Source organism: Lepus europaeus, chromosome 20 (genome assembly GCF_033115175.1).
Source record: "Lepus europaeus isolate LE1 chromosome 20, mLepTim1.pri, whole genome shotgun sequence".
Taxonomy (NCBI): Eukaryota; Metazoa; Chordata; class Mammalia; order Lagomorpha; family Leporidae; genus Lepus; species Lepus europaeus.
The window spans coordinates 5778641-5805741 of record NC_084846.1 but is presented as its reverse complement, the minus strand read 5'-3'; the positions used below and the strand labels follow the sequence as shown (position 1 = coordinate 5805741).

The 27101-nt window shown below is 63.1% G+C and overlaps 4 protein-coding genes across 5 annotated transcripts; 1 reads left to right on the top strand and 3 right to left on the bottom strand.

The window, feature by feature from the left end:
- Positions 1 to 790: 790 nt before the first annotated feature.
- EPOR (erythropoietin receptor) lies at positions 791 to 4822 on the top strand. Its single transcript, XM_062179170.1, has 8 exons — positions 791 to 893; positions 1738 to 1873; positions 2126 to 2304; positions 2391 to 2548; positions 2895 to 3048; positions 3132 to 3219; positions 3784 to 3871; positions 3971 to 4822. Exons 1-8 carry the CDS (start codon positions 791 to 793, stop codon positions 4577 to 4579), a joined length of 1515 nt encoding a protein of 504 aa, XP_062035154.1. The 3' UTR covers positions 4580 to 4822.
- A 102-nt stretch (positions 4823 to 4924) lies between these two features.
- On the bottom strand, positions 4925 to 7926 carry SWSAP1 (SWIM-type zinc finger 7 associated protein 1). Its single transcript, XM_062179171.1, has 2 exons — positions 7674 to 7926; positions 4925 to 6282 (listed from the first exon to the last, which is right to left on the bottom strand). The coding sequence occupies exons 1-2, from the start codon at positions 7917 to 7919 to the stop codon at positions 5704 to 5706; spliced, it is 825 nt and encodes a 274-aa protein (XP_062035155.1). The 5' UTR covers positions 7920 to 7926; the 3' UTR covers positions 4925 to 5703.
- A 6084-nt stretch (positions 7927 to 14010) lies between these two features.
- On the bottom strand, positions 14011 to 20201 carry PLPPR2 (phospholipid phosphatase related 2). Of its 2 annotated transcripts, none has more exons than XM_062178023.1 (9): positions 20113 to 20201; positions 19380 to 19459; positions 17973 to 18161; positions 17750 to 17885; positions 16939 to 17210; positions 16223 to 16399; positions 15641 to 15763; positions 15363 to 15414; positions 14011 to 15259 (listed from the first exon to the last, which is right to left on the bottom strand). In XM_062178023.1, exons 2-9 carry the CDS (start codon positions 19443 to 19445, stop codon positions 14916 to 14918), a joined length of 1359 nt encoding a protein of 452 aa, XP_062034007.1. In that variant the 5' UTR covers positions 19446 to 19459; positions 20113 to 20201; the 3' UTR covers positions 14011 to 14915. The 2 variants fall into 2 exon arrangements, with proteins under 2 accessions (XP_062034007.1, XP_062034008.1); XM_062178024.1 differs by having other exon boundaries at positions 15136 to 15259; positions 15657 to 15763.
- Positions 20202 to 21338: 1137 nt separating this feature from the next.
- Positions 21339 to 26956, bottom strand: CCDC159 (coiled-coil domain containing 159). Its single transcript, XM_062178028.1, has 12 exons — positions 26855 to 26956; positions 25192 to 25415; positions 24548 to 24581; positions 24242 to 24330; positions 24087 to 24168; positions 23761 to 23956; positions 23127 to 23194; positions 22964 to 23040; positions 22601 to 22722; positions 22289 to 22371; positions 21991 to 22092; positions 21339 to 21858 (listed from the first exon to the last, which is right to left on the bottom strand). The coding sequence occupies exons 1-12, from the start codon at positions 26880 to 26882 to the stop codon at positions 21854 to 21856; spliced, it is 1110 nt and encodes a 369-aa protein (XP_062034012.1). The 5' UTR covers positions 26883 to 26956; the 3' UTR covers positions 21339 to 21853.
- Positions 26957 to 27101: the final 145 nt, after the last annotated feature.

The window sequence follows — 27101 nt, the reverse complement described above, 5'->3', positions numbered from 1 at the left end:
GTATAAAGAGGCAAGCCATACACACTCCTGGGGAGCTGGTGCTGTGGCTCAGCAGTTTAAGGAGCCACATATGGGCGCCGGTTCGAGTCCCACCTGCTCCACTTCTGAGCCAGCTCACTACTAATGCTCCTGGGAAAGCAGTGGAAGATGGCCCAAGTCCCTGGGCCCCTGCACCTGCGTGGGAGACCCGGATGGAGCTCCTGGCTCCTGGCTTCGAACCAGCCCAGCTCCATCTGGTGTGGCCATCTGGGGAGTGAACCAGCAGGTGGAAGACCTCTCTCTCTCTCTCTCTGTAACTCTGCCTCTCAAATAAATAAATTTTTAAAATGAAAGCTCACACTCTAGACTATGTACAAATACAGGTGCATATCATACGCCCTGGCCAGTAGCTGGGCCCAGAGCCGACTTAATGGCCGGTCACTATTACGATGTTTATTTATTACTTATTTACTTCTTTCCGGTCCGGGAAGCAATGATGCAGGCGATAACCGCAGGAACTTGCCTTATCGGAATGCCTGCTCTGAGCCAGGCTGTAGATGTCACAGTTCAGATAAGAAGTCACCTGCCCGGGGTCACTTGGCCAAGTGCGTCTGCCGCGGGACCCCGCGCCCTCCCGCCCGCCGGCCCCTATCTCTGGCCCCGCCCCCGGGGGAGTTGCCGCCCGCGCGGAGGCTGGGAGCCAGGAAGGGCCTGGCCAGCTGTGTCCGGGGCGGACGCAGCTGCTGGCCCAGCTGTGGACCCTGCGGCGGGGCGAGCAGCCGCGGCGCCCCTTGGGGGCGGAGGCCGCGCCATGGAGCGCCTCTGGCCCCGAGTGGGCTCCCTCTGCCTCCTGCTCGCGGGGGCCGCCTGGGCGCCCCCGCTCAACCTCCACGACCCCAGATTTGAGAGTAAAGGTAAGGAGGGGGCAGTGTGGACTCCTCCCCCCACAGCCCCGCGCGCGCACACATACACACTGGCTGCTGGAGGGGCCATGCTGGGGCCTGGGGGGGCCACGCTGGTGTCTCAAGCCCCATCCTGGATCCTGGTGCGGCCGTGGCAGGGTCTCCGCACCCCCACTGGAGAGGGCACGGTGTTTCTGCTCCATTCTTTGCGCGGTCCCCGGGAGCCAGGGACCTGGTCCCTTCTAGGGTCATGGGGAGGGGTCTGCACCTGGACCACCCCAGACACTGAGTCCCTAGAGGGGGAGTGGCCGAGTGGAGGGCCCCCCCACCCCCAGTGCGGAGCTTGGCCTGGGGGAAGTGCGGCCCCACGTCCCGGGGACCGGCGGTGGCTGGGGACACGGTTGGCGTGCGGGCGCCCGCTGCCTGGCCCCACCGGGAGCAGAGCGGGCGCCGCGGGCACGGTTGGCGCTATCGGGCGGCCGGCAGCCTGCGGGGGGCCGATAGGGGACCTCGTGCTCCGCACACGCCCTGGAGCGCACACGGTCGGGATGGGGCGGGCCCGCAGGGGGAGGCCGGGGTGGCGATCGGGGCACCTGCCGGCCGCGGGGTGGGCAGGTGCGTGTTGGATGGAGGAGTGGGGTGGGGGGTGACAACAGGACTAGCAACCTGCGCTCGGGGCTTCAGGGGGCGCCCCCCGTGCCGACCCCAGTGGGAGCCCCGCTGCGGGAGAGGGCGGGGCCCGGCGTGTTTCTTATCGGTGCAGCACAGGCGGTGGGAGCCCGAGGAGGGGGCTGTGGCCCGAGGCCCCGGGCTCTGCCTCCCTGACTTCCCCCACCCCACGCACCGTCCCCGGCAGCGGCCCTGCTCGCGGCCCGCGGGCCCGAAGAGCTTCTGTGCTTCAGCGAGCGGCTGGAAGACTTGCTATGTTTCTGGGAGGAAGCCGCCGTCCCCGGGGTCGGGCCCAGAAACTACAGTTTCTCGTACCAGCTCGAGTGAGTCGGACGGGGCGGCATCCCCAGCGGGTGGACGGGGGCTCGCCGCGGTCACGGGTGGGAAGCCCGCAGGGCCAGGGCTGACCCGCCTCCTGGTGGCCGGGTTTGGAGCCCCCCCACAAAAGGGGGGTCGCCTCCGCATCAGGCGGCAGGTGTCACCACGTCGGGGCTGCGTCGCCCCCCTGGTGGCCGCACCCCCACGTTACCCCCCACCCCCGACTCGTTTCCCTCCCGGGCGTCCCGGGCGCGCAGGGGGGAGCCGTGGAAGTCGTGTCACCTGCACCAGGTGCCCACGGCCCGCGGAGCGGTGCGCTTCTGGTGCTCGCTGCCCACGGCCGACACGTCCAGCTTCGTGCCCCTGGAGCTGCGCGTCACCGCGGTCCCCTCGGGCGCCCAGCGCTACAACCGCATCATCCACGTCAACGAAGTGGGTAAGCGCCCCCTCCCCGGAGGCGTGGGCGTGACAGGGGCGTGGCCTAGGACTCCGCCCACCCACCCAGCCACGCCCCCTCCGCAGTGCTCCTGGACGCCCCCGAGGGGCTGCTGGCGCGACAGGCCGACGAGGGCGGTCACGTGGTCCTGCGCTGGCTCCCGCCGCCTGGGGCACCCATGACCACCCACATCCGCTACGAGGTGGACGTCTCCGCAGCCGGCGGTGCAGGAGGCGCGCAAAGGGTGAGCCTCGCCCCCACCGCCCACCGCAGCCCGTCGCCCTCGGATCCCGCCCCTGACGCTAGCGGCCGTGGGCGTGACTTGGCCCAGGCCCCGCCCTCCCTCCGCCGTCCCTTGCCCAGATTGGCCCTGAGTCTTCTGGTGTCCCGCCCCCTTCCCTCATTGGCCTCGCCGGCCCTGGGCCCCGCCTTTCCTCTCCTTGATTGGCTCTGTCCCCCTGGGGCCCGCCTTTCCTCTCCTTGATTGGCCTTGCCGCCCCTGGGCCCCGCCTTTCCTCTCCTTGATTGGCTCGGCCCCCCGGGGCCCGCCCCCGCGGACCCCGCGCTCACCCGGGCCCGGGTGCCCCAAGGTGGAGATTCTCGAAGGCCGCACCGAGTGCGTGCTGAGCAACCTGCGGCGCGGGACGCGCTATTCCTTCGCCGTCCGCGCGCGCATGGCCGAGCCGAGCTTCGGGGGCTTCTGGAGCGCCTGGTCCGCGCCTGCGTCGCTGCTCACCGCTAGCGGTGAGGCCACCGGCGGGCTGCGGGCGGGACGCGGGAGCGGAGCCGCGGGGAGCCCCCGCCCTGACTTCCGCCCCGACCGCCAGACCTGGACCCCCTCATCCTGACGCTGTCGCTCATCCTCGTGCTCATCCTGCTGCTGCTGGCCGCGCTCGCGCTGCTGGCCCATCGCCGGTGAGCCTCCCCTTGCCTCCCCAGGTCGCTCCGTCCCGAGAGGCTGGGCTCAGCCGGGGGCGGGGCGCGAACCCGCGTCCGGGGTCACACCGTGCGGGGGCCTGCCAGACCGGGCCCAACCGCCTCTGCTCTTGGGGACCCCGCCTGGCTTTCCTCCTGCCTTCAGCCCTGGGGTATGGGTGATTCCAGGCACGCCGCGCGCCCGCTCACGGTCCCCAAGCCTTGGCCTGCGTAGCCGTTCGCTTTGGTGGCCCCGTGCATTGCCCTGGCTGGAAAATCGATGCTGGGTGCCAGCTAAGCACCAGGCGTTGGAGAGCGAGAGAGAGATGATGAGATGGAGAGAGAGAGAGAGAGACATAGCCAGACACTGACATAGGGGAGCGAGCCAGATGGAGAGAGACATAGACACAGACCCTTTTCTGCTTCAGCCAGATCTAAGCTGGACGCACACCTCTGCCTCCGTCGTCATCGGGGGGACCCGGAGTAGTTGTGACCACGGAACCCGGCACTGCGGGGCAGGGGTGAGCGTTCCGTGGCTCACGACCACGAAACCTCTTCCCGCAGGACTCTGAAGCAGAAGATCTGGCCGGGCATCCCGAGCCCGGAGAGCGAGTTCGAGGGCCTCTTCACCACCCACAAGGGGAACTTCCAGGTAAGTGAGCCCGCCTGTCCCCGCCGGGGCCTGGGGCTTTCCTGTGTCTTGCTGCCAAAGCCCCGGCCTCTGAGCCCCCGGCCGCTGCCGCCTCTCTAGCTGTGGCTGCACCAGAATGAGGGCTGCCTGTGGTGGAGCCCCTGCACCCCCTACCCGGAGGACCCACCCGCCCCCCTGGAAGTGCTGTCCGAGCGCTGCTGGGGGCTGGCCCAGGCAGCGGAGCCCGAGGCTGCGGACGAGGGGCCCCTGCCGGAGCCGGGGGGCAGGAAGCACGCCCCGGACTCCTACCTGGTGCTGGACAAGTGGCTGCTGCCCCGGAGCCCGCCCGGCGAGCGCCTGCCAGGGCCCGCAGACGGTGCGGACACAGCGGCTGGGGACGAAGGCTCAGAGGCCTCTTGCTCGTCGGCCTTGGCCTTGAAGCCCAGGCCAGAGGGGGCTTCTGCCGCCAGCTTCGAGTACACCATCCTGGACCCCCGCTCCCAGGTCTTGTGCCCACGGCCGCTGCCCCCTGAGCTGCCCCCCACCCCACCCCACCTGAAGTACCTGTACCTCGTGGTGTCCGACTCGGGCATCTCGGCCGACTACAGCTCAGGGGGCTCTCAGGGAGCCCCCGGGAGCTCCCCCGACGGCTCCTACTCTAACCCGTACGAGAACAGCCTCCAGCCAGCCCCCGAGCCGCCGCCCCCCAGCTATGTTGCCTGCTCTTAGGGTGCGAACGTGCAGGTGCTGGGGGGCTGACGTGACCGCCTGTAGCTGTGCAGGCCCGGGAGGCCTCCGGCAGGGGTGGGGCGCTGCCGATGTCGGCCGCCCAACCCACGGAGCTCAGGAAACTCAACCTTGTAGTATTACACACTGTACTGTGCGATCTTTGTATATACGTAAACCAGAGCCATAGCTTTGCTGTTATGAAATCAATAAACTTGTGCATGTTGAACGCGTCATCTTCCTCCGGGGACGCCCGTGCGAGCCTCCCAGCTCAGCCTGAAACTGCCGTCGGAGCAGGCGCAGGGCCCGCGTGGTGACGCGGTGGCGAGCGCCCGTTCCAGCCCCGGCTCCCTGCTTGCGCACCTGGGGAGGCGGCCATGATGGCCCCAGTGCCTGGGCCCCTGCACCCGTGGGGGAGACCCGGATGGAGCGCTGGGCTCCTGGCTTGGGCTTGGCCCGGCCCTGGCTGTCCTGGTCATTTGGGGAGTGACCCGGCGGAGGGAGCTCCCTCTCGCCTCTGTGTCACACTGACTTCAAAAGACAAATAGCGGAGGACCTCTCTGGTCTCCGGCTTCCGCTTCCCCTAGGGCCACCTTGGGGGCCTCTCCTGGGTCCTCTCTATCCTCGGCCAACAAGTGAGACTGCAACAGGAGAGGAGCAACAGGGACCATTTTAAGGATCTGGCCCGGATATGGGCCGCTGTCCTGAAATTCTATTGGCCAGAAACAGTCATGTGACCCCCAGCTAGGCCCAAGGGAGGCTGGGAAATGCAGTTCAGTTGTGCAACCAGGGCGAGGGCTGCCGTTTCGTGAGCTTCTGGCTTGGTCTCCACCACCAAGGATGGCTCGCAGAGCTCTGTCCTGTATGGGGCCGTGCTGACACCGAGGGCCACTGGGGACGCCCCGGGAGAGGGAGGTGTCCGCACACTTTCCCTACAGCGTGACTCACGCAGGCGAAAGCTCCCAGGACCCAGGGACCCGCTGACGTAACAAGACGCGTGCGATGACGTCAAGCGGCAGAGGGCGATCCGTATCAGACGACTTTTGATAAGAGAGAACGAAATCACACGTGGACGGCTGTCCTGTGCACAAGGTGCTGCTGCCGTCTAAACACGCGCCGGACGCTCTTTACGTCTGCGACTCTGCACGCGGCCCCGAGCCGAGCCTGCCAGCCGCGGGAGACCCCGGCCCGCAGAGGCTGCGGCCCATCAAGGCTCGGGCCCGGCCTCCGGAGCCGGAAGCTTTGTCTGAGCCGCAGGCAGCGGCCGGGGCGGCCGTCATCTCTCCGTCCGCGCGGAAGCTCACCCGCCACTCCGTCCTGTGGCCCGGCGCGCCCGGCTCCAGGCAGGCCCGCAGGCAGCGCTCGCCCGGGCCCGGCGCGGCCGGCTGCAGCCAGCACTGGGCGGGGAGGTAGCGCTGCAGCACGGCCAGCCGCAGGGCCTCCCCGGGGTCCCCCTCGTCCTGGGTCTGCAGGGCCACGAGCAGCCCGCACGCCCGGCCGGGCCCCAGCCGGTGGCTGAAGTGGGCGGCCGTGTCCACGAGCAGGGCGGCCAGGTGGGCGGCCTCCTGGGCCCCCGGGTCCTCCCCCAGGTACTCCTCCAGGCCGTCGAGCAGCAGGAGCGCCGGCACCGGCCCCGGGCCCTCGTGGGCGGAGCCGAGGAGCCAGAGGAGCTCCGGGGCGGAAGGCGGGTACTGGAAGCGAATTTTCTAGAAGATTGAAAGAGACAGGGGCAGAGTGAGCGCGGGAAGCAGACGCCCGGGGCAGCTGGCAGCGATTAAACCCCGCCCCTGCCGCTCGACCAGGGTCAGTCGCATTTTGCTTTTCATAAATGGGGGGAGGGGGTTCAGAAAGCTGACCTGGGAAATCCATGCAGGAGCCACAGGCGAGAAAAACCCGCGGTTAGGTTAGGAGCAGCCGCAGGCAGCCCGGCGCGCGGGCAAAAACCCAGGCGAGAAGCAGCCAAAGCCGGGAGCTGATGGAAGGCGAAGGGGCGGTCCAGCCTCAGGCCCTTCCCAAAGGGGCGTGGCTACCGTCTGATTGACAGGTGGGATCAGGTAGGCGTGAGCGCACCGTGGGGGCGTGACTTCCAGCTCAGGAATCTAATGCATTCGCTCCTACCTGTCGCCTTTACCACTCCCCCTTTATCATAAGGGGCTGCGTCTTCTGTAGCTACTTCCTGCTGGCCGGGGTGCGGGCCCTGCCTGTCCTGGCTCCCATATGGGCGCCGGTTCGAGTCCCGGCTTCTCCACTTCCCATCCAGCTCCCTGCTAGTGTGTCTGGGAAAGCAGCAGAGGATGGTCCACGTTCTGGGAGCCCTGCACACACGTGGGAGCCCCGGAGGAAGCTCCTGGCTTCGGATTGGCTCAGCTCCGGCCGTTACAGCCATTTCGGGAGTGAACCAGCAGATGAAAGATTCTCTTTCTCTACCTCTGTGTAATTCTGCCCTTAAAATAAATAAATAAATCTTTATTATTTTAATTTTTAAATATTTATTTGAAAGAATGAGAGAGAGAGGTCTCCCATCCTCTGGTTCACTCCCTAGATGGCCGCAACGGCCAGAGCTGAGCCTATCCGGAGCCAGGAGCTTCCTCCGGGTCTCCCACGTGGGTGCAGGGGCCCAAGGACTTGGACCATCTTCCACTGCTTCCCCATGCCATAGCAGAGAGCTGGATCGGAAGAGGAGCAGCTGGGTCTCGAACCGGCGCCCATATGAGATGCAGGAGCTGCAGGCCACGGTTTCAACCCGCCGGCCAAGTAAATAAATCTAAAAAAAGTCTGGGGCAACCTCACACCGGCATCCTCAGTCCGTATCCCACCCTTGACCGGCTGCCCCCACGGAAGCCAACTCAGGTCCAGACCCACCCCCTTACCAATCCTGACTCCGCCCCTTGGAGGCCGCCTCTGCTAACCCCGCCCCATCATTGGATAATTTCTCACTCAATCTTAAACTCCCGCCCCTGGAGCATTCCTGACTCCACCCCGTCATGGTTGCTCCAGCTCGCCTTACCACGGCCCCCACCATTGGCCTATGTATCTGTCATTCAATCGTACTCCTCCTACGAGCGGCTGGAAGAGACTAGTCCCGCCCCACCGTTACCTGGAGACGCATGGGCTCGAGGGCGGCGCCAGTCGCGCGGGGCAGGCTTTGAAGCGGCCTTCGCGTCAGGAAGAAGACGGGGCCCCGGCCCTCTCCCGCCGCCTCTAGGGCTGCCTCGAAGAGCAACGTGGTTTTCCCAGATCCTGGGGCGCCGAGCAGCAGCAAAGGAGGTCCGGCCTCAGCCGTGTCCTCCTCCGGCCCGGCCCCGCTACTTCGGCTGAGCACTCGCCTCAGCGCCTCCGCCATTCGCAGCGTCCCCTTATCCAATCGGTAGTGCGTTTACCGACCTAGTCCCGCCCACGATGGCGCCTCATTGGTCGTGGTGGTCTTAGCTTTTCGATTGGTCCGTGGAGCTGTCCTTCAAAGTTAGACCGCCCTTGCTAGCTCCCCTGGCCAATGGGCAAACAACGTAATCTGAGCGTGGAGTCCAGGTGTTTGGGGCAAAACGGTTTCCTGTCTGATTCACTTCCGTCTTCCCGGCGCCCAGAGGAGACACAGCACATGGCAGGTTCTCAAAATATGTATCAGTGAATGTAGGAAGGCTTAGCTGAGTGGATGTGGTCTCCCGCACCCCGACTTCCGCCCGGAGCTACCACTCAGGCCGGCGTTGCCCTGGCAACCTGGTCTCCTGGTAACCGCGCCGCCGTTGCCTGGAGACCGGGGGCAGGGCGGGGCTGTGAGTTCCTGGGCACGCTCGCTCCCGCTCTGGGGCCAGAAAACAGCTTTCCAACATCCCCCCGCACGCCCACTCACGCAGCTGGGCACACACCCACCCTGCGTGCACGCGTGCACACACGCGCACCTCGTGTTGTCTCTGCGTGCATTCCACTTCCAGAACACGCTTCACCCCACGACCTTGCACACACACACACACCCTGGAGCTCGCTGGTAGATCCATGCCATCGCCACTAGACACACGCGGGGCCAAACACGCCTCCCCAGTGCCCCCGACACAACCTACACAGCACCCTCCACGTGCACAGCACCCACATCACAGCCCTGCTCGGCTCCACCCACCAGAGCATCGCTGAACCCGGCCCCGCCTCAGGCCCTGTGCACCTGCTGTTCCCCCGGCCTGGAGCAGCAGCGCCTGGACAGCTCCTGGCTTGCTTTTCACTCCGTTTGGATCTGAGGTCAATCTCACGAGCACACAGCCCATCTTCCCCCCTCTTCTCAGAATTCGGTCTCCGAGTCACAGCAGAAGGGCGCTTACCGTGGCAGGGCTCCCAGCAGGAGTCTAGCTGCCTGCGCTGGGGCTGGATCGGGGAGGGGGGGAGGGCGGGGAAGCAGGTGACTCAGGTCCGTCTGTGCCTCGAGCTGCGTTATCAGCATCCGCAGTGACCGGCTCAGTGGGCTAAGCCGCCGCCTGTGACGCCAGCATCCCATAGGGGCACCGGTCCCAGGTCCAGCTGCCCCACTTCTGACCCAGCTCCTTGCTATATGCCTGAGGAAGCAGCGGGTGATGGCTCAGGCGCCTGGGTCCCTGCCACCCATGTGGGAGACTCAGATGGAGCTGCTGGTTCTTGGCTTCAGCCTGGCCCAGCCCCAGACATTGCAGCCATTGGGGAGTGAACCAGGGGATCGAAGATTCCCTCCCTCCCTCCCTCCCTCCCTCTCTCTCTCTCTGCCTTTCAAATAAATAAATATTTTTAAAAATTATTTAAATTCGTTGAACATTTATTGGTGCTACAACAATTATTGAGCACCAAGTGTGTACGAGGTTCTGTGCTAAGCACTGGGGATCGGGTGGTGAACCCATGACAGAGAAAGCAATTGTCTGGGGAGCGGAATGTTAGTGAGGGTGAGAGATAGTGACCTCGAAGCACAATGAATTTCATCAGCGTATGAGCAGAGGGTAAGTGTACACTAGCTGCATGCATTCGGAAGCAGAGTCGGAAGAACAGGTTTGTTTTTGTCATTTTTTTTTTTTTTTGACAGGCAGAGTGGACAGTGAGAGAGAGAGACAGAGAAAGGTCTTCCTTTTTGCCGTTGGTTCACTCTCCAATGGCTGCTGCGGCTGGCACATCTCGCTGATCCGAAGCCAGGAGCCAGGTGCTTCTCCTGGTCTCCCATGCGGGTGCAGGGCCCAAGGACTTGGGCCATCCTCCATTGCTTTACTGGGCCATAGCAGAGAGTTGGACTGGAAGAAGGGCAACTGGGACTAGAACCTGGCACCCCGAGCGGGACTAGAATCCGGTGTGCTGGTGCCACAGGCAGAGGATTAGCCTGTTAAGCCACGGCGCCGGCCATGTTTCTGTAATTTTGAGTGATGTGGTCAGGGTAGGCATCACTGGGTAGATGACTTTTGAGATGAGAAAGGGCTTGAAGGTGAGGGAGTGCGTTATGTGTGGGGCAAGAGCCACGCCCCATGGAATCACCTTCAAGTTCAAAGGTCATGAGGCATTGGGAGAAGGAGCTGTGTGAGGTGTGAGCAGAAGATGGTCGTGTTCTTAATTATGTTCTAGACTTGGGCCGGCCCTGTGGCTCACTTGGATAATCCTCCGCCTGCGGCACCAGCACCTCGGGTTCTAGTCCCGGTTGGGGTGCTGGGTACTAGTCCCAGTTGCCCCTCTTCCAGGCCAGCTCTCTGCTGTGGCCCGGGGAAGGCAGTGGAGGATGGCCCAAGTGCTTGGGTCCCTGCACCCGCATGGGAGACCAGGATAAGTACCTGGCTCCTGGCTTCGGATTGGTGCAGCGCCAGCTGTGGTGGACATTTGGGGAGTGAACCAACAGAAGGAAGACCTTTCTCTCTGTCTCTCTCTCACTGTCTATAACGCTACCTGTCAAATAAAAAAAAATTTTTTTTAAATTATGTTCTAGGCCGGCGCCGTGGCTCAACAGGCTAATCCTCCGCCTTGCGGCGCCGGCACACCGGGTTCTAGTCCCGGTTGGGGCACCGATCCTGTCCCGGTTGCTCCTCTTCCAGGCCAGCTCTCTGCTGTGGCCAGGGAGTGCAGTGGAGGATGGCCCAGTGCTTGGGCCCTGCACCCCATGGGAGACCAGGAGAAGCACCTGGCTCCTGCCATCGGAACAGCGCGGTGCGCCGGCCGCAGCGCACCTACCGCAGCGGCCATTGGAGGGTGAACCAACGGCAAAAGGAAGACCTTTCTCTCTGTCTCTCTCTCACTGTCCACTCTGCCTGTCAAAAAAAAAATTATGTTCTAAACTGGAGCTCTGGCTGGGTTGAGTTCAGTTTGAGATGCTGTGAGAACCATGGAGACATATTGTGAGGGCTTTTTAAAAAAATTCTCTTTTTTTTTTAAAAAAGATTTATCTATTTATTATTTGAAAGGCAGAGTTACAGATAAGCAGAGGCAGAAAGAGAGAGAGAGAGAGAGAGGTCTTCCATATGCTGGTTCACTCCTCAAATGACCACCACGGCTGAAGTTGAGCCAATCCAAAGCCAGGGACCAGGAGCTTCCTCCGGGTCTCCCACGTGGGAGCAGGAGCCCAAGCACTTGGGCCATCTTCTACTGCTTTCTCAGACCATAGCAGAGAGCTGGATCGGACGTGGAGCAGCTGGGGCATATGGGATGCCGGCATTGCAGGCGATGGCTTTACCTGCTGCGCCACAGCACCGAACCCTATTGCAAAGGTTTTTTTTTTTTTTCCATTAAAATTCATTTTTAGTTATCTCACTTTCCAGCGCTGGTGTGGAGGCTCTTGGCAGCTGGGTCCCGAACCATGGGCACCCACCCCCTCCACCTAGGTCCACCATGTCCCTCTAATTATGGAAGAGTTTCCTCTGCCGTTTTTTCCCTAACTCTTCCCTGAGACTACACTATCTCCACTTTTATTAAACTATCTTCTCCCGAACTAGATCAGTAAGCTCCCTTTCTTTTCCGTCGTCTTGGAACCGCCTCTGTTGCTAAGGCTTTTATATAAGCAAGTGCAGCCTAGTGTGTGTTCTCTTCCTGGGATGGAGATGGGGTGGAGCCGAGGCCAGGGCTGTGGTCACCACCCTCCTCAGTGGGACCAGGCCCTGTTTTACCCTGTGCAAGGTTGCACTCGGTTTCAGCACCACGGACAGCCCCAGCTGAAGTTGGGTGGTGCCGCTGTCCGCCGTGCTGACACTGGGCTTCTTCCTGGACCAAGTGGTAGCAGCTGTGAGCGACCACAGGTGTCAGGTGTGTGAGCTCTGGACTCAGGGACCTGGGTGGGCCAAGCAGGGATCTGCCTGATCCTGTCCGTCCTCTGCCTTCCCTGTGTGTGTGTCCCACCGCCAGCCCCAACGTCTCCCTATGAATTCCTCCTGCTCTGTGCCCTGTCCCTGATGCTCCAGTGCTCGGGCCTCCTCGCTGCTGCTCCCTGACCACAACAGGTGCACTTGCCGTACCTGTTGCATGGAACACTCCAGACTTTGCCTGTTTCACTCCCTGTGCCGTCACATCAGGGAAACTCTCCTTAACCACCGTCTTTACGATGGAAACTCTGTCCCATCCTACAGTTATCACATCTTCTTCATTAGCTTGAGTTGTCTCTTTACATGTCAATATCTAACATATCAGATGTCTCATTCCTTTACCTTAATCCTTGATTCTAGAGTTTAGAACTCAGAATTTTTCAGACTTTGAATGATAGTGGGGGCTGGCACTGTGGTGTAGTAGGTAAAGCCACCGCCTGCAGTGCCAGCATCCCATATGAGCACTGGTTCGAGTCCCAGATGCTCCATTTCCAATCCAGCTCTCTGCTATGGCCTGGGAAAGCAATGGAAGATGGCCAAGTCCTTGGGCCCTGCACCTGTGTGGGAGACCCAGCAGAAGCTCCCAGCTTCGGATCAGCGCAGCTCTGGCTATTTTGGTCATCTGGGGAATAATCCAGTGGATGGAAAACTTTTCTCTGTCTCTTCCTCTCACTGTCTGTAACTCTGCATTTCAAATTAATAAATAAATCTTTTTAAGAAATAAAGATAATGTGGGGGCCGGCGCTGTGGTGCAGTGGGTTAACGCCCTGGCCTGAAGCACTGGCATTCCATATGGGCACTGGTTCGAGTCCCGGCTGCTCCACTTCCGATCCAGCTCTCTGCTGTGGCCTGGGAAAGCAGTGGAGGATGGCCCAAGTGCTTGGGCTCCTGCACCCACGTGGGAGACCTGGAGGAAGCTCCTGGCTCCTGGCTTCGGATCAGCACGAACCATTGGATGGAAGACCTCTCTCTTTCTGCCTCTCCTCTCTCTGTGTAACTCTGACTTTCAAATAAATAAATAAATCTTTTTAAACAATAAATAAATAAAGGTAATGTGACATGTTCATAACAGCCCTAGTAGGGTCTGGGGTAACTTCCTCAACTCAGAATCATCTTATCTGCAGTAAAGTGGCAGAATATCCACATCAAAGAAAATAACAAATATTTTCAATTCTGTATATAGCTTTTTAACTTGGTTATTTAAAAATGTTTAACTTATTTTTAAAGATCTGTTTGTTTATTTGAAGGGAAGGCAGAGTTAAGAGAGAAGCAGAGGCAGAGAGAGAGAGAGAGGTCTTCCACCTGCTGGTTCACTCCCAAATGGCACCAATGGCTGGAGCTGGGCCGATCTCAAGCCAGGAGCCCCGTTGAATGCTATTCAGGTCTTTATCAAGAGACACCCCCCCCCCATGAGGTTTGAGTGACATGAATGTCTCTGAGGAAGTATGCCCTCTCCAGACACCAGACCTGCCAGGGCTTTGACCCTGGACTCCTCCAGAACCGCGAGAAACAGCCCACGTGGTCCCCAGTCCCTGTGTTTCTCTGGGGCGGGCTGAGTGGACGCAGACAGCCTGGCACACAGGAGCCATCAGTAGTGTTTAATGAGTGACTGTGCGGAGAAGGGAAGCAGGCCTGGCTCTCCTGGTTCTTGGGCGACTCTGAGCCCCACATGGCCTTATCTGCACCCCGGGGAGCCACAGGGATCCCTGCCTCTCCCCCCTACCCGCCCCCCGCTACCTTCCCTGTCTGAGCTCTGTTCTCGAGGGGCAGCCTCCCATCGCTCACCATGCACACAGGTGTTCGGCTCGGAGGTTCCCAGTGCTCATCAGCAGCCCCCCTTTTGCTCCCAGAACCCCCAGGGGCTCCTCACCCTAGGCTCCCCTCCCCTCTGTGTCTGGCTGCTTCCAGAACGAGACCACATAGGTGTTGGGGGGGGGGGGCTCGCTGTGTGTGTGTGTGTGTACCTTGCTGCTTGTGGGGCTGCCGGAAATGCTGACGGCCTCACGGTCGCTCACTGCCTTTCCACGGTTGTCACCAGATACGGTGACAGCGCAGCCATGTCCAGCTTCCCAGCCATGGTTACCGGGAGCCATGGTTACACCCCACCACCCCAGGAAGAAAGGCAGGTGGTCAAACTTCTGTTACAAACAGGTCTTTATTAAAGATGGGGGAGGCAGGAAGGGGGGGCAGTGTCTCCTCTGCCCACTGCCTTTGGCTGCCGGGGTGGGGAGCCACCGCCGCCTCCCCCCGGGGCCCCCCAAGATGGCGCCTCTGCATGAGGCTGAGGCATGGGGGCCGGTGAGAACAGGGATGAGATCCAAGGTGGGGGGAGAACTCCTTTCCCTCAGCCCTGATAAATACTGTGAGGATTTAGGGTGACCTGGGAACAGGCAAGGGAGACGCAGCACCCTGAACCCCAAAAACTTCTGACCTGGGGCAAGCCCTGCTGGAGGAGGGAGTTAGGAGGGGGACTGACAGGTGGCACGAAGGGACGGGGCGGCCCCCTCCCCAAAGACCCTGCCCTGGGGGAACCTGCCCCCCACCCTCCAGCTAGACGCCCTGATTCTGGGGGGAGAGGACCCGACGACAAAGGACGACCCCACCCCCTCCTCCTCCGCACACGCGCAGACACGGGCGGTCCCCCATTGCCTGGATCATACCCACCCGCTCTCCAGATCTGAACGCCCAAGGGCACCTGCCCGTAGCTGGCGGTTCAGACGCCGAACGCCGGCGGGAGGGGGCTCAGGAAGTGAGCGGGAGGCTCCCATTGGCTGGAGTCAGCTCCTTTGGGCGAGAAGTCTGAGAACGCGGGACGCTCATTGGCTGAGCTACAGCCAATGAGGTCCGACTTCGGCCCTTAAAAGGGCCACCCCAGGGCCGCGGGCGCACCTGTCAGGTCGGCCCGCCCCCGCCGGGAGGGCCCCTAGACGTTCTTCCCGCCGTCTAAGGGCGCGTGGGCCTGCCTGGTTGGGGGGCGGGGGCTTCGGCACTCACACGGCACACGCACGCACGCTCACGCTCGCGTGGCGGGGGTGGGGGGGAGAGACGGGGCGTGGGCCTCACAGCAGGTGGTCACGGCTGGCAAACAGGTAAGGGCTGAAGTTATCTCGGTGGAAAGGGGAGGGGTAGAGTCCGCTCAGGGTGTACAGGTCCCGCAGCAGGGGCGTGGGCAGCAGCAGCTTCCGGCCGCGCCCCCCGCCCCCGCCTGGCCCCCCAGGCCCGGGGGAGGAAGGCGAGGGGCCCTGGCTGGGGGTCGGCGCGGGCAGGGGCAGGGGCAGCGGCAGGGGCGTCGGCTCGGACCGCAGTCGAGGGCGGGGCACACGGGGCGAGGAACACAGGGCCGGGGCCCTGGACGACACGCAGCTGGGGATCAGGTGGCCACGGCGGGCGCAGTTCTGCGGCTCTAGGGGGTCGGGGGTTGAAGATGGGGGGTTGGCGAGCTTGCGAGGGGGCATGCCCATCTGGGAAGTCCCCCCGCGCACCCCACGCGCTCCGCCCGCACTCACTGGATGGGGTGAGCCGTGCCGGTGTCGAGTGCGGCCTGGGGGCCTCGGGTTCCTGAGACAAGAGGGCAGACGGAAGGGGCTAGAGGATCCCAGGGTCCCGCAACCCCACAGGCGTGGGGGAGGGGGCTCAGCAGGCGGAGACATCCCCCCTCCCCGTGGAAAAGACAGACATCCCAGGGTTACCAGCGGGCACAGCTGGGGGACCCCCGCCTCACCTGGCCCTGGGATTTCTGCCTCCTGGGGCCCCCTCCACCCACCGCCCTCTCCAGCCCCCTTACCTGGGCTACACTTAACTTTTCGAGGGGGCTGTCCATGGTGGGGGCTTGGCTCAGGTCCTCCCAGGGCGACAGCCTTTGGCCGGAAGGGAGCCGGCTCTGGAAGTTGTGCACGACACAGGTGACCTGCGACAGCGGGGAGGGGCCCGGGGTTGAGGCTGGGGGTTCCGGATGGCAGGCCCAGGCTTTCAGAGACGGCTCACGTGTTTACGGTGCTTCCCGAGAGCCGAGCCAGGTCCTATCATTGTGGCCCACCCCGGGGCCACGGCTGGGGTGACACGAGAAAGGCCAAGCTGTGCGACCCCAGGCTCCGGCCCAGCCTTATTTTAAAATTTTGCTATTGAGCACATGATGATGGCTTGCCATTCGCTTTCCTTTTAAAACTCGCTCCATTAAAACATGGTTTCTCTCGATTGCGTGGTGTCTGGGTGCCCTCTTCCGTTCTGAGCCCAAAGCACCAGCCCTGACAACATCCCATTTCACAGGTGAGGACGCTGAGGCAGGACCAGGGTCACACAGCGTCCACACCCTGCCCCATGGTGAGGGGTCTCCCATGCCGGCATGGGTGGGGAGGAGGGGACTCACCAGGAAGGTAGCGATGGCCGCTCCGGTCAGGAAGCCGGCCAGCACGTCGGACCAGTGGTTGCGGTACTCGGCCACGCGGACCACGCCCACCAGGAAGGCGGGGCACAGCAGCGCCAGGCAGAGGGAGGGTTTAACCAGGCGGGAGCCCTTCACGCGGAACACGAGGGTCACGTACATCTGCGGGAGCCAGGCCGGCCGGTCAGGACACAGGTGAGGCCCCCGAGGCCGGGGGGACACCGTGTTCCAGGCTGGGGCTGGGATGGGGGTGGTGGGTTCCTAGGGCTGGGGCGTGGTATGGTGGAGAGAGGGGTCGGGGGTTCGGATTGGCGCAGCGTCTAGGGCTAAGGGGGCGTGACCTTAGAGCTGCGCATAGGCCTGGGGCCCAGGTGCTGGGGTCACCGTGGGGAAAGGTGCTCGTTGAGTGAGGGCGGGGCTCGACTCCATGGGACTCCAGACACCAGGGTCCTGCTCCTAAAGGGTGGGGCCTCCCTGGGGGCGTGGCGTTACTGGGCCCAGGAGGCGTGGCTAGAACCCTACGGCTCAGTCCTGTGCAAGGCAACATTCAGGCTAGGGGCGTGGCCAGGCTCGGGGGAGGAGTCAGAACTCCAATGGGGCGGGGCCTCAGCATCTGGGCGTGGCCTCACACCAGGCCAGCGTCCCAGGCTCTCGGTCTCCTGCCTGCACCCGCACTCCCGACCCCACAGCTCGGGGCTCACCGCCGTGTAGGTGACCGCGTAGGCGCAGAGGGCCGCGTCCTTGCAGGGGAAGGCGCGGCGCGCGGCGGCCACGAGGCTGGGGCTGCCGGCGCAGGCGCCCTGGTCGGTGACGAAGCGGTCAGGCCCGGGTCTGTCCGGCGAGGGAGGCGGGCAGCCCAGGGCCGTGTAGTTGGGGCGGCAGACGGACAGGAAGTGCGGGGTGGGGTTGCCCGTCACCACCTGGCCCGCGTTGGCGAAGATGGTCGTGGTGAAGAGGCCAAAGGAATAGACACCTAGGGGGCGGGGGGTCATCCTGAGAACTCCCCGTGGCTCCATCCGGCCGCTGATGTGGCCCCCATTACAGTTCGGCCAAGGTCCCCCCCCAGGGACCCCCCCCACAGCACACCCGGCCTCCGTCCCCCGTTATAGCTGTCCTGGGATCTCTCAACCCCACTTCAACAGGGTTGGGCCCGTGCTGGGCACCCTTGGGCAGCGCTAGCGGCACTGCTGGGCCCTTGGAGCCCCTGTCACAGTCCACCGCTGCTCTCTCGGGCCCACTCAGCCAGATCTGGTCGCCAGCCCTCTGCCTCCATGACCTTTGCCCCCACCCCGAGGCCACCAGTGGCAGATGGAGCTCCATTTAAAGCAACCCGGAGTCTCATCTCCCTGTCCCAGGTCCCATGGCTTGTCCTGTGTCCCCTCGCCCCGTCTGCCTAAGACTCCCCTTGTCGTGTTTCTGGGGGCCCACCTGCACCATGTCCCTGGCCCACTCCCCAGCCCCTCTTTGCCCCCAATGTGGCAGCCCTAGGCCCCTCCCTCCCCCGTGTCTCACCCAGGAAGCGGACCAGCCTCCGCAGAGGGGGGCTGAAGCGGCAGCAGGCCCCAGACACGATGGTGCTCTCTCCGATGATGGGGCTGGCCGAGGGGGGCGCAGGGAAGAAGGCCCGGGCCAGCTCCCCCAGCAGGATCTGTGGACAACAGCACAGAGGGGTCTCCCTGGCTTTTCAAACCCAGCCCTCCCCCCACCTCCTGCGAGGTCCTCCCCACCGTCTCACCGTGAGCGTGGGTCCCGCGGTGACCAGGGCATAGATGAGGGCGGGAGGCGCTCGGCTGGCAGCCTCGGGCCCGGGGTAAGGCTTGGCGTAGGTGCTGTCATAGCAAAAGAAGCCTTGGGTGTGCACCGGGAAGGTGTCGGTGAACTCCAGGCGGTAAGCCAGCAGGACCACGACGCCCAGCAGCACCGACTGCCGTCGGCCATGGCGCCGAGAGGGGGAGAGAGCGAGAGAGAGGGGGTCAGGAGCGGAGGCCGCAGAAACAGAGACGGAGTGAGACAGAGACAGACCGGGAGACGGACAGAAACCAAGGCGACAGGGAGAGGGGGGTGGGGAGAGAGAGACGCATCAGGACTTGGGGGGAACAGAGAGCGAGCGAGAGCGAGTGGGGAGAAGGAGTAGGAACCGCACCAAAGCCCAGCTCAGACAGGCAGTGCGGGAGGAGGGACAGCCAACAGGGTAAGAATGAAGAGACGCTAAGCTAGGGTTTTTTTTTTTGTTTTTTTTTTCATTTTTTACTCTTTGATTTCTTTTTTTTTTTTTCTTTTCTTTTTTTTTTCTTTGACAGGCAGAGTGGACAGTGAGAGAGAGAGACAGAGAGAAAGGTCTTCCTTTGCCGTTGGTTCACCCTCCAATGGCCGCCACGGTTGGCGCTGATCCGATGGCAGGAGCCAGGTGCTTCTCCTGGTCTCCCATGCAGGTGCAGAGCCCAAGCACCTGGGCCATCCTCCACTGCCTTCCCTGGCCACAGCAGAGAGCTGGCCTGGAAGAGGGGCAACCGGGACAGAATCCGGCGCCCCGACCAGGACTAGAACCCGGTGTGCTGGCGCCGCAAGGTGGAGGATTAGCCTAGTGAGCCGGGGCGCCGGCCTACTCTTTGATTTCTTTCCTTAGTGGTCTATCAAGCCCTTGACTGTGATGTTAATGAAAAATAGATTGTCTCAGAAACTAACAAAAAGTTCATCACTAGGAGTCTTTCTACGTTAAACTCATTTGCAAACTTCAGAAAATTGAGCGGCCACTGTGGGCGGCAGGGAATGAATATTTTACCTCCCTAGCAGCGCCAGGCGAGGGGGACCCCGGTTTTGTCCATTTAACGGATAGGAACTGAGGCCCGGGAGGGTTCCTGAGGCGCCCGGCGTATAGCCGGGACACAGAGGGAATGAAACCCAGGGTCCCAGCTTCTATCCGCTTCTCTAGAGGGAGGGGCACCGGCAGAGACCCCAGAGACAGGGACAGAGCGAGCAGGGAGTGGAGTGGCAGGCCTGGAGCCAGGGAGGTGGGAAACGGGCTGGGGGTGGGGGTGGGGGACCTGGTGCAGCGGAGGGAGACAGGCCTGGCCGGCAAGTGCGTGCGCTGCGGCTGCGGGAACGTGCCGGGAACGTGCCGGGAACGCGCCGGGGTGCTCACCTCCACGAAGACGAAGCAGGGGATGATGGAGAAGCTTCTTTTCAAGTGAGGTCTCCCTCCCGCCATGGTGAAGGCCCAGCCTGCGGAGGCGTGGACCGAGTGGGAGCTCCAGGGCAGTGGTTAAGAGGGAGGGTTCAGGTCCCGCAGTTCCTGGGCCCCCATCCCTGAGACTTTGGGCCACGCCCCTGGGCCTGCAGGCGATGGGAAGCCCTGGCTCCGCCCCCAGAGCCTTCTGGCCACGCCTCTACACTCCAGGGCCTGCCCCGTTGGCCCCTGACCCTGCGCACTGGAGCCAGGAGCCTCCCCTGAGCGCACAGCCTGGGCCCCCCCCATAGACTGCAGCAAGCCTACTTCCTGCCCCTATGGGTCCCTGCCCCGTGTCTCTTGGGAGAACTCAGGCATCAGGGGATCCCTTTCCCATTACAGGAGGTCCTTACCAATTTTTAGGGGAGCTCATCCTCTTTTCCCCAGGGGATCCCCACTTCTACCGGACCTGGCTCCTAAGCACCTTTCGCCATGGCCTCCACAGCCCCCTCCCCCACGCTGTCCCCAAGGGCTGCGGTGTCTGGTGTGGCTGATAGCCAGGCCCACCCTCTGTCCCAGCTGCCGCTCCCTCCGCCCCCTCCTCCCAGCCGGTCTGCCTTCCGGCTCTCCCCTGCCCTCCTCTGCCTCCACCCTGGGCCCCATGGCTGCTGGGAGCCCCTGGGGCCTACAGGGTCACACCCCTTCTCACCTGCGAAAGTTCCCTATGGCTTCCCATAGGCTGCCATGGCGCCCACACAGTCACAGCAGCTCGCGATGGCCCCCAGGGCAGGAGTGGTCACCCCCATCGTGCAAATGTGGAAACTGACGCCCAGGGAGGCAAGGGGGGGCTCTCTGAGCCCACCGCCCCATCCAGGAAGCTGGCTCTGCTGTGTGACATGTGGGGTGGCCACTGTCAGAAATTCCACCCACCCCCCACACACACACCACGGCGTGGGGTCCATCCAGCCCGCAAGGAAAATCCACAGAGCCCGACAACTCCAAGGCTCCATGGTGAACAAGCCAGGCCGTCTCATTCAGACAGGTGCCAACACCCACAGTGCGCACACACACACACACACACACGGCACAGTGTGCATCCGCCTAACGCCAGCACCCACACAGATCAAACAAGTCCCCCCCCAAACACGAGGAACACACCCAGAGACACACTCCCCCCCACAAGCCCTCGCACACCCCAGGAGTCACCACCACACACAATGGAGTCACACCCCCAAGTCCAAGGCAGCGGGTGACAGCCACACGCATTAACAGTCACTCATTCACACAGCGACCACAGCCACAGGGCCACACAAGGGCCCACGCGTGCACACACACACACACACACTGCGCGAGGCCACTCATCACAGTCACACAGGGCTGCACCAGGATGGACACACACACCAGCGGCCACACGGTGACCGCTCCATGCATGCAGCCACACAGACACAGGCAGCAGGTGCATGGCCGCCCGCGGCGTCACAGGCGCACACACACACACACACACCACTGATGCTCACAGCCACAGGCACACGAGACACAGCCACGACACCCCCAGCCTCACCATCACAGCCATCCAGACACACGGACACAGCACATAACAGCCGTCCTCGCCGCCGACCCGGCTCCACGCTCCCCTCCCCCAGCCCCGGGTCGCCGGCTGCCCTCCCCCTCTCCGCGCTGGACCCGGAGGGACCGAGGCCCGGGCTGGATGGACAGACAGACCGATCGAGGGTCTGAAGCCCATGGGGGGGCGCCCCAAGCCCTCGCCCTCACCAAGTCGAGGCTGCCGTCGCCGCCCGGTCGCCCCCGCTCCGCCTCGGTGGCCCCGGCACAGCGGGCGGACAGACGGACCGCGGCCCGGGTGATGGAGACGCCGCTGGCCTGGGGGGGCCGGCGGCGCCGCGCAGACTCCGCGGCGGAGAGAGGGGCGGGGTCAGCGGAGCCTCATTTGCATGACGCCGTGGGGCGGGGGACTCGTGGCGTCTCATTAGCATATGGGCGGGGCTTCGGTTGCTTAGAGGGCACCGTGTTAGCACAGATTCGGGAGAGAAAGATGGGTGGAAGCGAAGAGGGAGGACCCTGGGGTGGGGGGATGGCCGCCGGAGGGGAGGGGGGCGCGGCTTCCGAGCTGGACCCTGGGCCGCGCCCTTCGCTCGCTGGGCCTTAGTGTCCGCGTTCGGGCAGTAGTGGCCAGGGCCCCCCATAAGAGGCAGGCTCCGGGGCCAGCGTGGAAGAGCCTGCCCCGGGGCCTGGGTCTGGACACACGGCCCCTGACCTGGTCATCTCCCCCATGTCGCTTTGTAGGCCCAGGAGCAGCCCCGGCACTGAGGAGTAAATGGGGTGGGGGCGGGGCTCAGCACAGGGAGCGGCAGAAGTCCGGGGGTGGGGGAGGGTCTCGCTAGTTTTATTTTCTCTCTGCAGGGGTCTTCAGGGAGAGCAGTCCCGGCTGCTCAGGCTGCAGAGAGAGAGGCGGGCTCAGAAGCTGGCCTGGTCCAGGAGCCCCCCACCCCCACCCCTACCCGCCGCTGGGAGCTCAGGGGCAGGCTAGGAAAGGGGGGGCTGGGCGGGGCTTGGGGAGGGCCCGCACCGGGTGGGAAGGACCGGCTCTTGCCGCCAGGTGGCTGATCCGAGTCCGAGTCGGAATCCCAGGAGGGGAGCGGAGGGCTCAGGCAACGGTGCCCCTTGTGGCCTGCTGGAGAGACCACAGCACTTGTGCCCTGCCTGCGGAGTCCTCACCTCGAAGTCCCTTGGTGTTATCAGAGACTCTCGATCACCCCCTCCCCACTGTCCCTTGGACGTGACCGAGTGAGCCCTGGCTGAGACACCAGTGACTCCTGAAAGTGATTCCCCCCTCCCCTGACTCCGGCCACGCTCAGCCCCCTCACCCCGGAGGCTCGAGGCCCTGGGGCGGGCTCCTGTGGACATGGTGAGGCCGTCGATGGAATTCTGCAGCCCGTGGACGGCAGACCTGGGGGGAGAGGAGGAGATGGGGGCCCCAGGATTCTGCCCCCTGGGGGGGGGCAGCAGTAGGGAGAGGCAGATGGACGAGAGGGGTTTGTGAGTTTTGGGTGGAGGAGGAGTGCGAGGTCTCCCTCAGTGTGGGCTGCAGGTTCTGGTGTCCCTGCCAGGTGTGGGTGGGGGGAGCCAGCCGGATGAGGGTCAGGGGTCAGAATGGGGCAGGAGCTGCCGGGCATCACCATATGTCACTCAGTTCCTTTTGAAGGTCATCTTTCCAGCAGCTGCTGCCTCCCGGGGCCACTGCCTCCATCTCCGGCCAGGCAGATGTCTCGTATCCATGATGTTTCATCTTGGTCAGGACCTGGGGTGGGGGTGGGGGTGGGGGGGGCAGAGCAGCACCATCCTCACAACGATGGTGACCGGGGAGCATTCCGCAGCGCTTGTCACAGGCAGAGCCCCGACGACGTGCCCATTATACAGATAGAGAAACTGAGGCTCAGCCCAGCTAAGAGACGCGCTTCCAGTCAGCCGGAGCTGGTATAGGAAGCTAGGCTCCAGTCTGATGGAGGAGGCTGGCAGAGCCCCACCCCACGCAGGCTCACCTTGCGGCATTTCACCTGGGTCTTTTGCATCTTCTGGATGTTCACCAGGTTCTCCGAGATCTCCTCTTCCTGCGCCTCTGTGGGGGCAGGGCACTCAGCGGGGACCAGGGGGTGGGGGGTGGCAGGAGCCCCTCCGGCCCCGTGTTGGTTCCCAGGCACTCACGGAGCTTCTGGTAAATGAAGGTAACCTCCTCCCGTACCAGCTCCAGTTCTTCCCACAGGAACTTCTTGCTGAGGGGACAGGGCGGCCTAGAAGGACACTCCCTGCCCATGCCCCAGGCCTCCCCCGCCCCGGCTCTCCCCGGCCGCCCATCCCCCCTGAGGCAAATGCCCACCGCCTCGTGCACCTGCCGCCCACTTCCCCTCCCGCAGGCCCCCAGCTCTCCGACCGCCCATCCCCCTTGAGGCAAATGCCCACCGCCTCATGCACCTGCTGCCCACTTCCCCTCCCGCAGCCCCCCTCCCCCTGCCCACGACTGTCCCCTCCTCCTAACCTCTATGCTCTCAGCCTCTCCCACCCCTCCGCCTCCATCTCCCTCCCTTCTGGGACCCAACGGCCCACACTCCAGGCTCCTGATCCCCCAGCCTCCTTCCCCATCCCCCCCCACCACCAGCTGCCTGTCTTCCCTGCCATCTGGTGGCCCCCAGGCAGCACCCCTTCCAGCCCCCGGCTCCCCCAAGCCTCCCAGCCCTTCCTGGGGTCCTCCAAGCTTTCCGCCACCCACCCCAGGACCCGTTGGCCCAGGTCTTGGCTCCCTTCCCTGGCCTCCTGCAGCCTGCACGCTGCCCTCACCCACCTGTCCCGGATCTCCTGGGCCAGCAGCTGCAGGCAGCGGGTGGTCCGGGCCCTCTGCACCTCCTCACTGTCTCGCAGGGTCTTCTGCAGCCCCTGTAGACCTTGGGCCAGCGCCCCGTACAGCTCCTGGCGACCCTGTTCCATGCCCCACTTGTGTCCCTCCTTCTCTCCCTGGCGACAGCTGGGGCTCAGCATCTCTGCAGAGAGGTGAGACAGGGACTGAGCCCCGACCTCACCTGAGCCCAGCTTTGAACCCAACGTGCCCGACCTTGACCCAGAAGCCAACGTCTGTCACCCTGGCCTGAACCCAATGGGGCCGGTCCCCACCTTCAAGTTGCTGGATCTTGATTTGCTGTAGGCAGCTCTCCTTCTCCAACATGGTCACCGAGTGGTTCAGGAACTCGAAGGCCTGGGGGCAAAAGGGGACCGGGCTTGAGGGGCGGGGAGGAAGAGGAGCAACAGGTGCTGGGGGCTCGGTTCACCTTGGTCTGCGCCTGCAGCTGGCTCTTGAGGGACTCCAGTTCACAGCGTAGAAGCTTCTGAGCATCAGGGATCATCATGGTGGACTTAGCTGTGGGCAGAGGAAAAGGTGAGCTGGGCCTGGGAGGGCGGGGGCTGGGACAAGCGCAGGGCAGAGGCCAAAAGAGGTCAGAGCAGAGGTAGGGGTGTGTGTGTGGGGGAGGTACAAAGCAGGGACCGCTGAGCGTGTCATGGCTGGGCCAGAAGGTGGAGGTAGGTAAGGGACAGGTCTTCCCCACACAGCCTCGCTGGGGAAGGAGGGTGCTCACCTTTGACTTTGGAAGAGCTGGTCTCCAAGGCTTTCTAAGGAAGGGGGACAAGAGGGGAGGGGAGATTTGTCCCTGGGCTCCCTCTCTGCTCACTCTGGCCCAGTATGGGAGGTTGGACAAGAGTCAGGCCTGTTGAATTCTCAGTGTTCCAAACCCTGCGTGCAGGCAACGCTGCCTCTAGGTACATTCAAGCACCACCCCCTGCTCTGACCCGCGGATGCTCGCCCGTGCGCTTGTGTGGCTCACCCCCCCTCACACTGTGTGTTGCCTGTAACAACACGCATCCTGGCAGCCCTGACTCCCACCAGTGTCAGCCCTGTCTCTGACTTGGGCTCAGGGCATCATGGCCCTCCTCCTTCCTTGACGGGCAGGTGCGTCAGCACAGCCCCAGGTCCACAGACACACAAGCAAAGCGACACCCAGAGACCGTCCCAGACACGACCCCACTGAAGATGCGACGTGGGCATTGCTTCCACGCATTCCTTCATGCAGCCATCCATCCATTCTCCAAGGTGCCGGGCGCTCTCCTAGGTCCTGAAAACACTCAGCGGGAGGCTCCCGCTAGCCCCACAGCACAGCCCCTTCCCTGTGCCCCCGCAGCGCTGGACGGCTGTGGCTGCCTGGGATTCCTGGGTGGAAGTGACCTTATTATGGTGCCTCCTCAGAAGCTCCTGGTCATTACAGCGTTCTTTGTGCAGATCTTGGGAGGGGAAGGGCGGAGCCCCATACGTCTGAGGCCCCGAGCCCCACAGTACTCTCCAGTCTTCTCCCCTCACTGTGTCTTCAGAAGCGGCAGGTGCCAATGTCTCCTGCTCTGGCGTCCTGGACCAGTGAGTGGTACAGTCCAAAGCCTTGTCCGAGGTCGAGCCTAGGGGTGACGGCGTCCTTGAGGGAAAGCCCAGGGCACTTGTGCCCCCAGCCCCTCCCAAACCGCCCCGCCCCCAGCCTTAGGGCAGCCCCTCTACGAACCCCAGTACTTCTCACACTTCCCGCTAGTAGGCAAACACGCATTGGAAGGGGAAGGAGACGAGAAGCGACAGGACAAGGAGTAGTCAGGGTCCAGGGGTAGGCCGGCCAAAAGAGGGTCGCTGTGGGTGGGTGAGGGGGACAGGTGCAGCCTTGAGACCCGCCCCCAGCTTGCAGGCACCCCCAAAGCCCTCCCTGATGCCTCTCGGTTACAGTGAGAACCAAAAGTGGATCCAAAATGATGCAGGTGAATGGCTAAAGGCAAAGTCCAAGCAGAAGCCACAGGAGGTTAACGGGGCAGCTACAGAAGCATCCAAAGCCAAGCCTAGGAGCCTGGACCAGACAGGAACCACAGAGTGTGCGTGCGAGAGCCCGGGGAATCCGGTCATCAGATGTCAGCTGAGTGGCGGGCCTGGGGCAGGTGCTAGGTGAGGCTGGGAAGAGAGGTCTCAGGTCCAGGTCTCAAATCTCTGCCTCCTCCCTCTCCCACTACAGAGAGAGAAACCCTGGGGCAGGTCTCCAGGTCTGCCTGGAAAAACTTCCTACGGGAGAGCATCTTGCCCTGGGTCACACTCAGCCAGTTTCTCAAAGCTTCTAGAACGTTCTCTGCTTGCCCTTTGCCTCCTGTCCTTCTCTGGGTCTCGTCTGCCTAGAAGATTCTGACACACCCTTCGAAATACACAGGGGCCAGCGTTGTGGAGCAGTGGGTACTGGCATCCCATGTGGGTGCCTGTTCCTGGCCCGCCTGCTCTGCTTCTGCTCCAGCTCCCTGCTAATGCGCCTGGGAAAGCAGCAGAGGATGGGCCAAGTAGTTGTGCCCCTGCACCTGCGTGGGAGACCCGGATGGAGCTCCTGGCTCCTGGCTTCCAGGCCATCCCGGGAGTGAACCGGTGGATGGAAGATCTCTCACTGTCTTTTCATCTTTGTAACTCTGACTTTCAAATACATAGTCTTTTTAAAAAATTTTTTTTGACAGGTAGAGTTAGTGAGAGAGAGAGAGACACAAAGGTCTTCCTTCCGTTGGTTCACCCCCAAATGGCCGCTACGGCCGGAGCTATGCTGATCCGAAGCCAGGAGCCAGGTGCTTCTCCTGGTCTCCCATGGGGTGCAGGACCCAAGCACTTGGGCCATCCTCCACTGCCTTCCCGGGCCACAGCGGAGAGCTGGACTGGAAGAGGAGCCCCGCCTCCCATGCCCCGCCCACCTCAATCATTTCTTGCTCGGTTCCTCCCGGGAGAATTCTTTGGTGAAAAGGGGGCGTGGCCATCCGTCCGGGCCCCGCCCCCTGGGCCGAGAAGCCTGGGCCCGCCGGGCTGCCGACCCCCTTCCACCCCCACCTACCACATACCACCTGCTCATGCTCGCCCATCAGGGACCGCGAAGCCAGTGCCCGGCTGTGACGCTGAAGTTTGATCCCGTGGGGCCACCATCGCTGGAAAACGCGCCGCGGCTGAGGGTGGAGTCACAGAGAGGGGTGTGGCCGGCCTTTTAGCTCCGCCTCCGCCCAGGGCGCCGAAAGCTCCATTGGCGCCTTCGCGGTTCCGGAGCGCTCAGCCGCCGCAATGTAATTGGATAAAAGCCCCAAGTA

What these genes read in the sequence shown, in the direction of transcription:
- EPOR (XM_062179170.1), top strand. Translation starts at nt 791, where the DNA reads ATGGAGCGCCTCTGGCCCCGAGTGGGCTCCCTCTGCCTCCTGCTCGCG. An exon ending in GTCGCTGCTCACCGCTAGCG is followed by an intron (nt 3,049 to 3,131) that starts GTGAGGCCACCG and finishes CCCGACCGCCAG; the next exon opens with ACCTGGACCCCCTCATCCTG. An exon ending in GCGCTGCTGGCCCATCGCCG is followed by an intron (nt 3,220 to 3,783) that starts GTGAGCCTCCCC and finishes CTCTTCCCGCAG; the next exon opens with GACTCTGAAGCAGAAGATCT.
- SWSAP1 (XM_062179171.1), bottom strand. Translation starts at nt 7,919, where the DNA reads ATGGCGGAGGCGCTGAGGCGAGTGCTCAGCCGAAGTAGCGGGGCCGGG. An exon ending in TCGAGCCCATGCGTCTCCAG is followed by an intron (nt 6,283 to 7,673) that starts GTAACGGTGGGG and finishes TCAATCTTCTAG; the next exon opens with AAAATTCGCTTCCAGTACCC.
- PLPPR2 (XM_062178023.1), bottom strand. Translation starts at nt 19,445, where the DNA reads ATGGCGGGAGGGAGACCTCACTTGAAAAGAAGCTTCTCCATCATCCCC. An exon ending in ACGCGGTCACCTACACGGCG is followed by an intron (nt 16,400 to 16,938) that starts GTGAGCCCCGAG and finishes TGGCTCCCGCAG; the next exon opens with ATGTACGTGACCCTCGTGTT. An exon ending in GGCACGGCTCACCCCATCCA is followed by an intron (nt 15,260 to 15,362) that starts GTGAGTGCGGGC and finishes CCGACCCCCTAG; the next exon opens with AGCCGCAGAACTGCGCCCGC.
- CCDC159 (XM_062178028.1), bottom strand. Translation starts at nt 26,882, where the DNA reads ATGGGCGAGCATGAGCAGGTGGTATGTG. An exon ending in GCATGAGCAGGTGGTATGTG is followed by an intron (nt 25,416 to 26,854) that starts GTAGGTGGGGGT and finishes CGTCACCCCTAG; the next exon opens with GCTCGACCTCGGACAAGGCT. An exon ending in CAGGGCCTCGAGCCTCCGGG is followed by an intron (nt 22,093 to 22,288) that starts GTGAGGGGGCTG and finishes TCTCTCCAGCAG; the next exon opens with GCCACAAGGGGCACCGTTGC.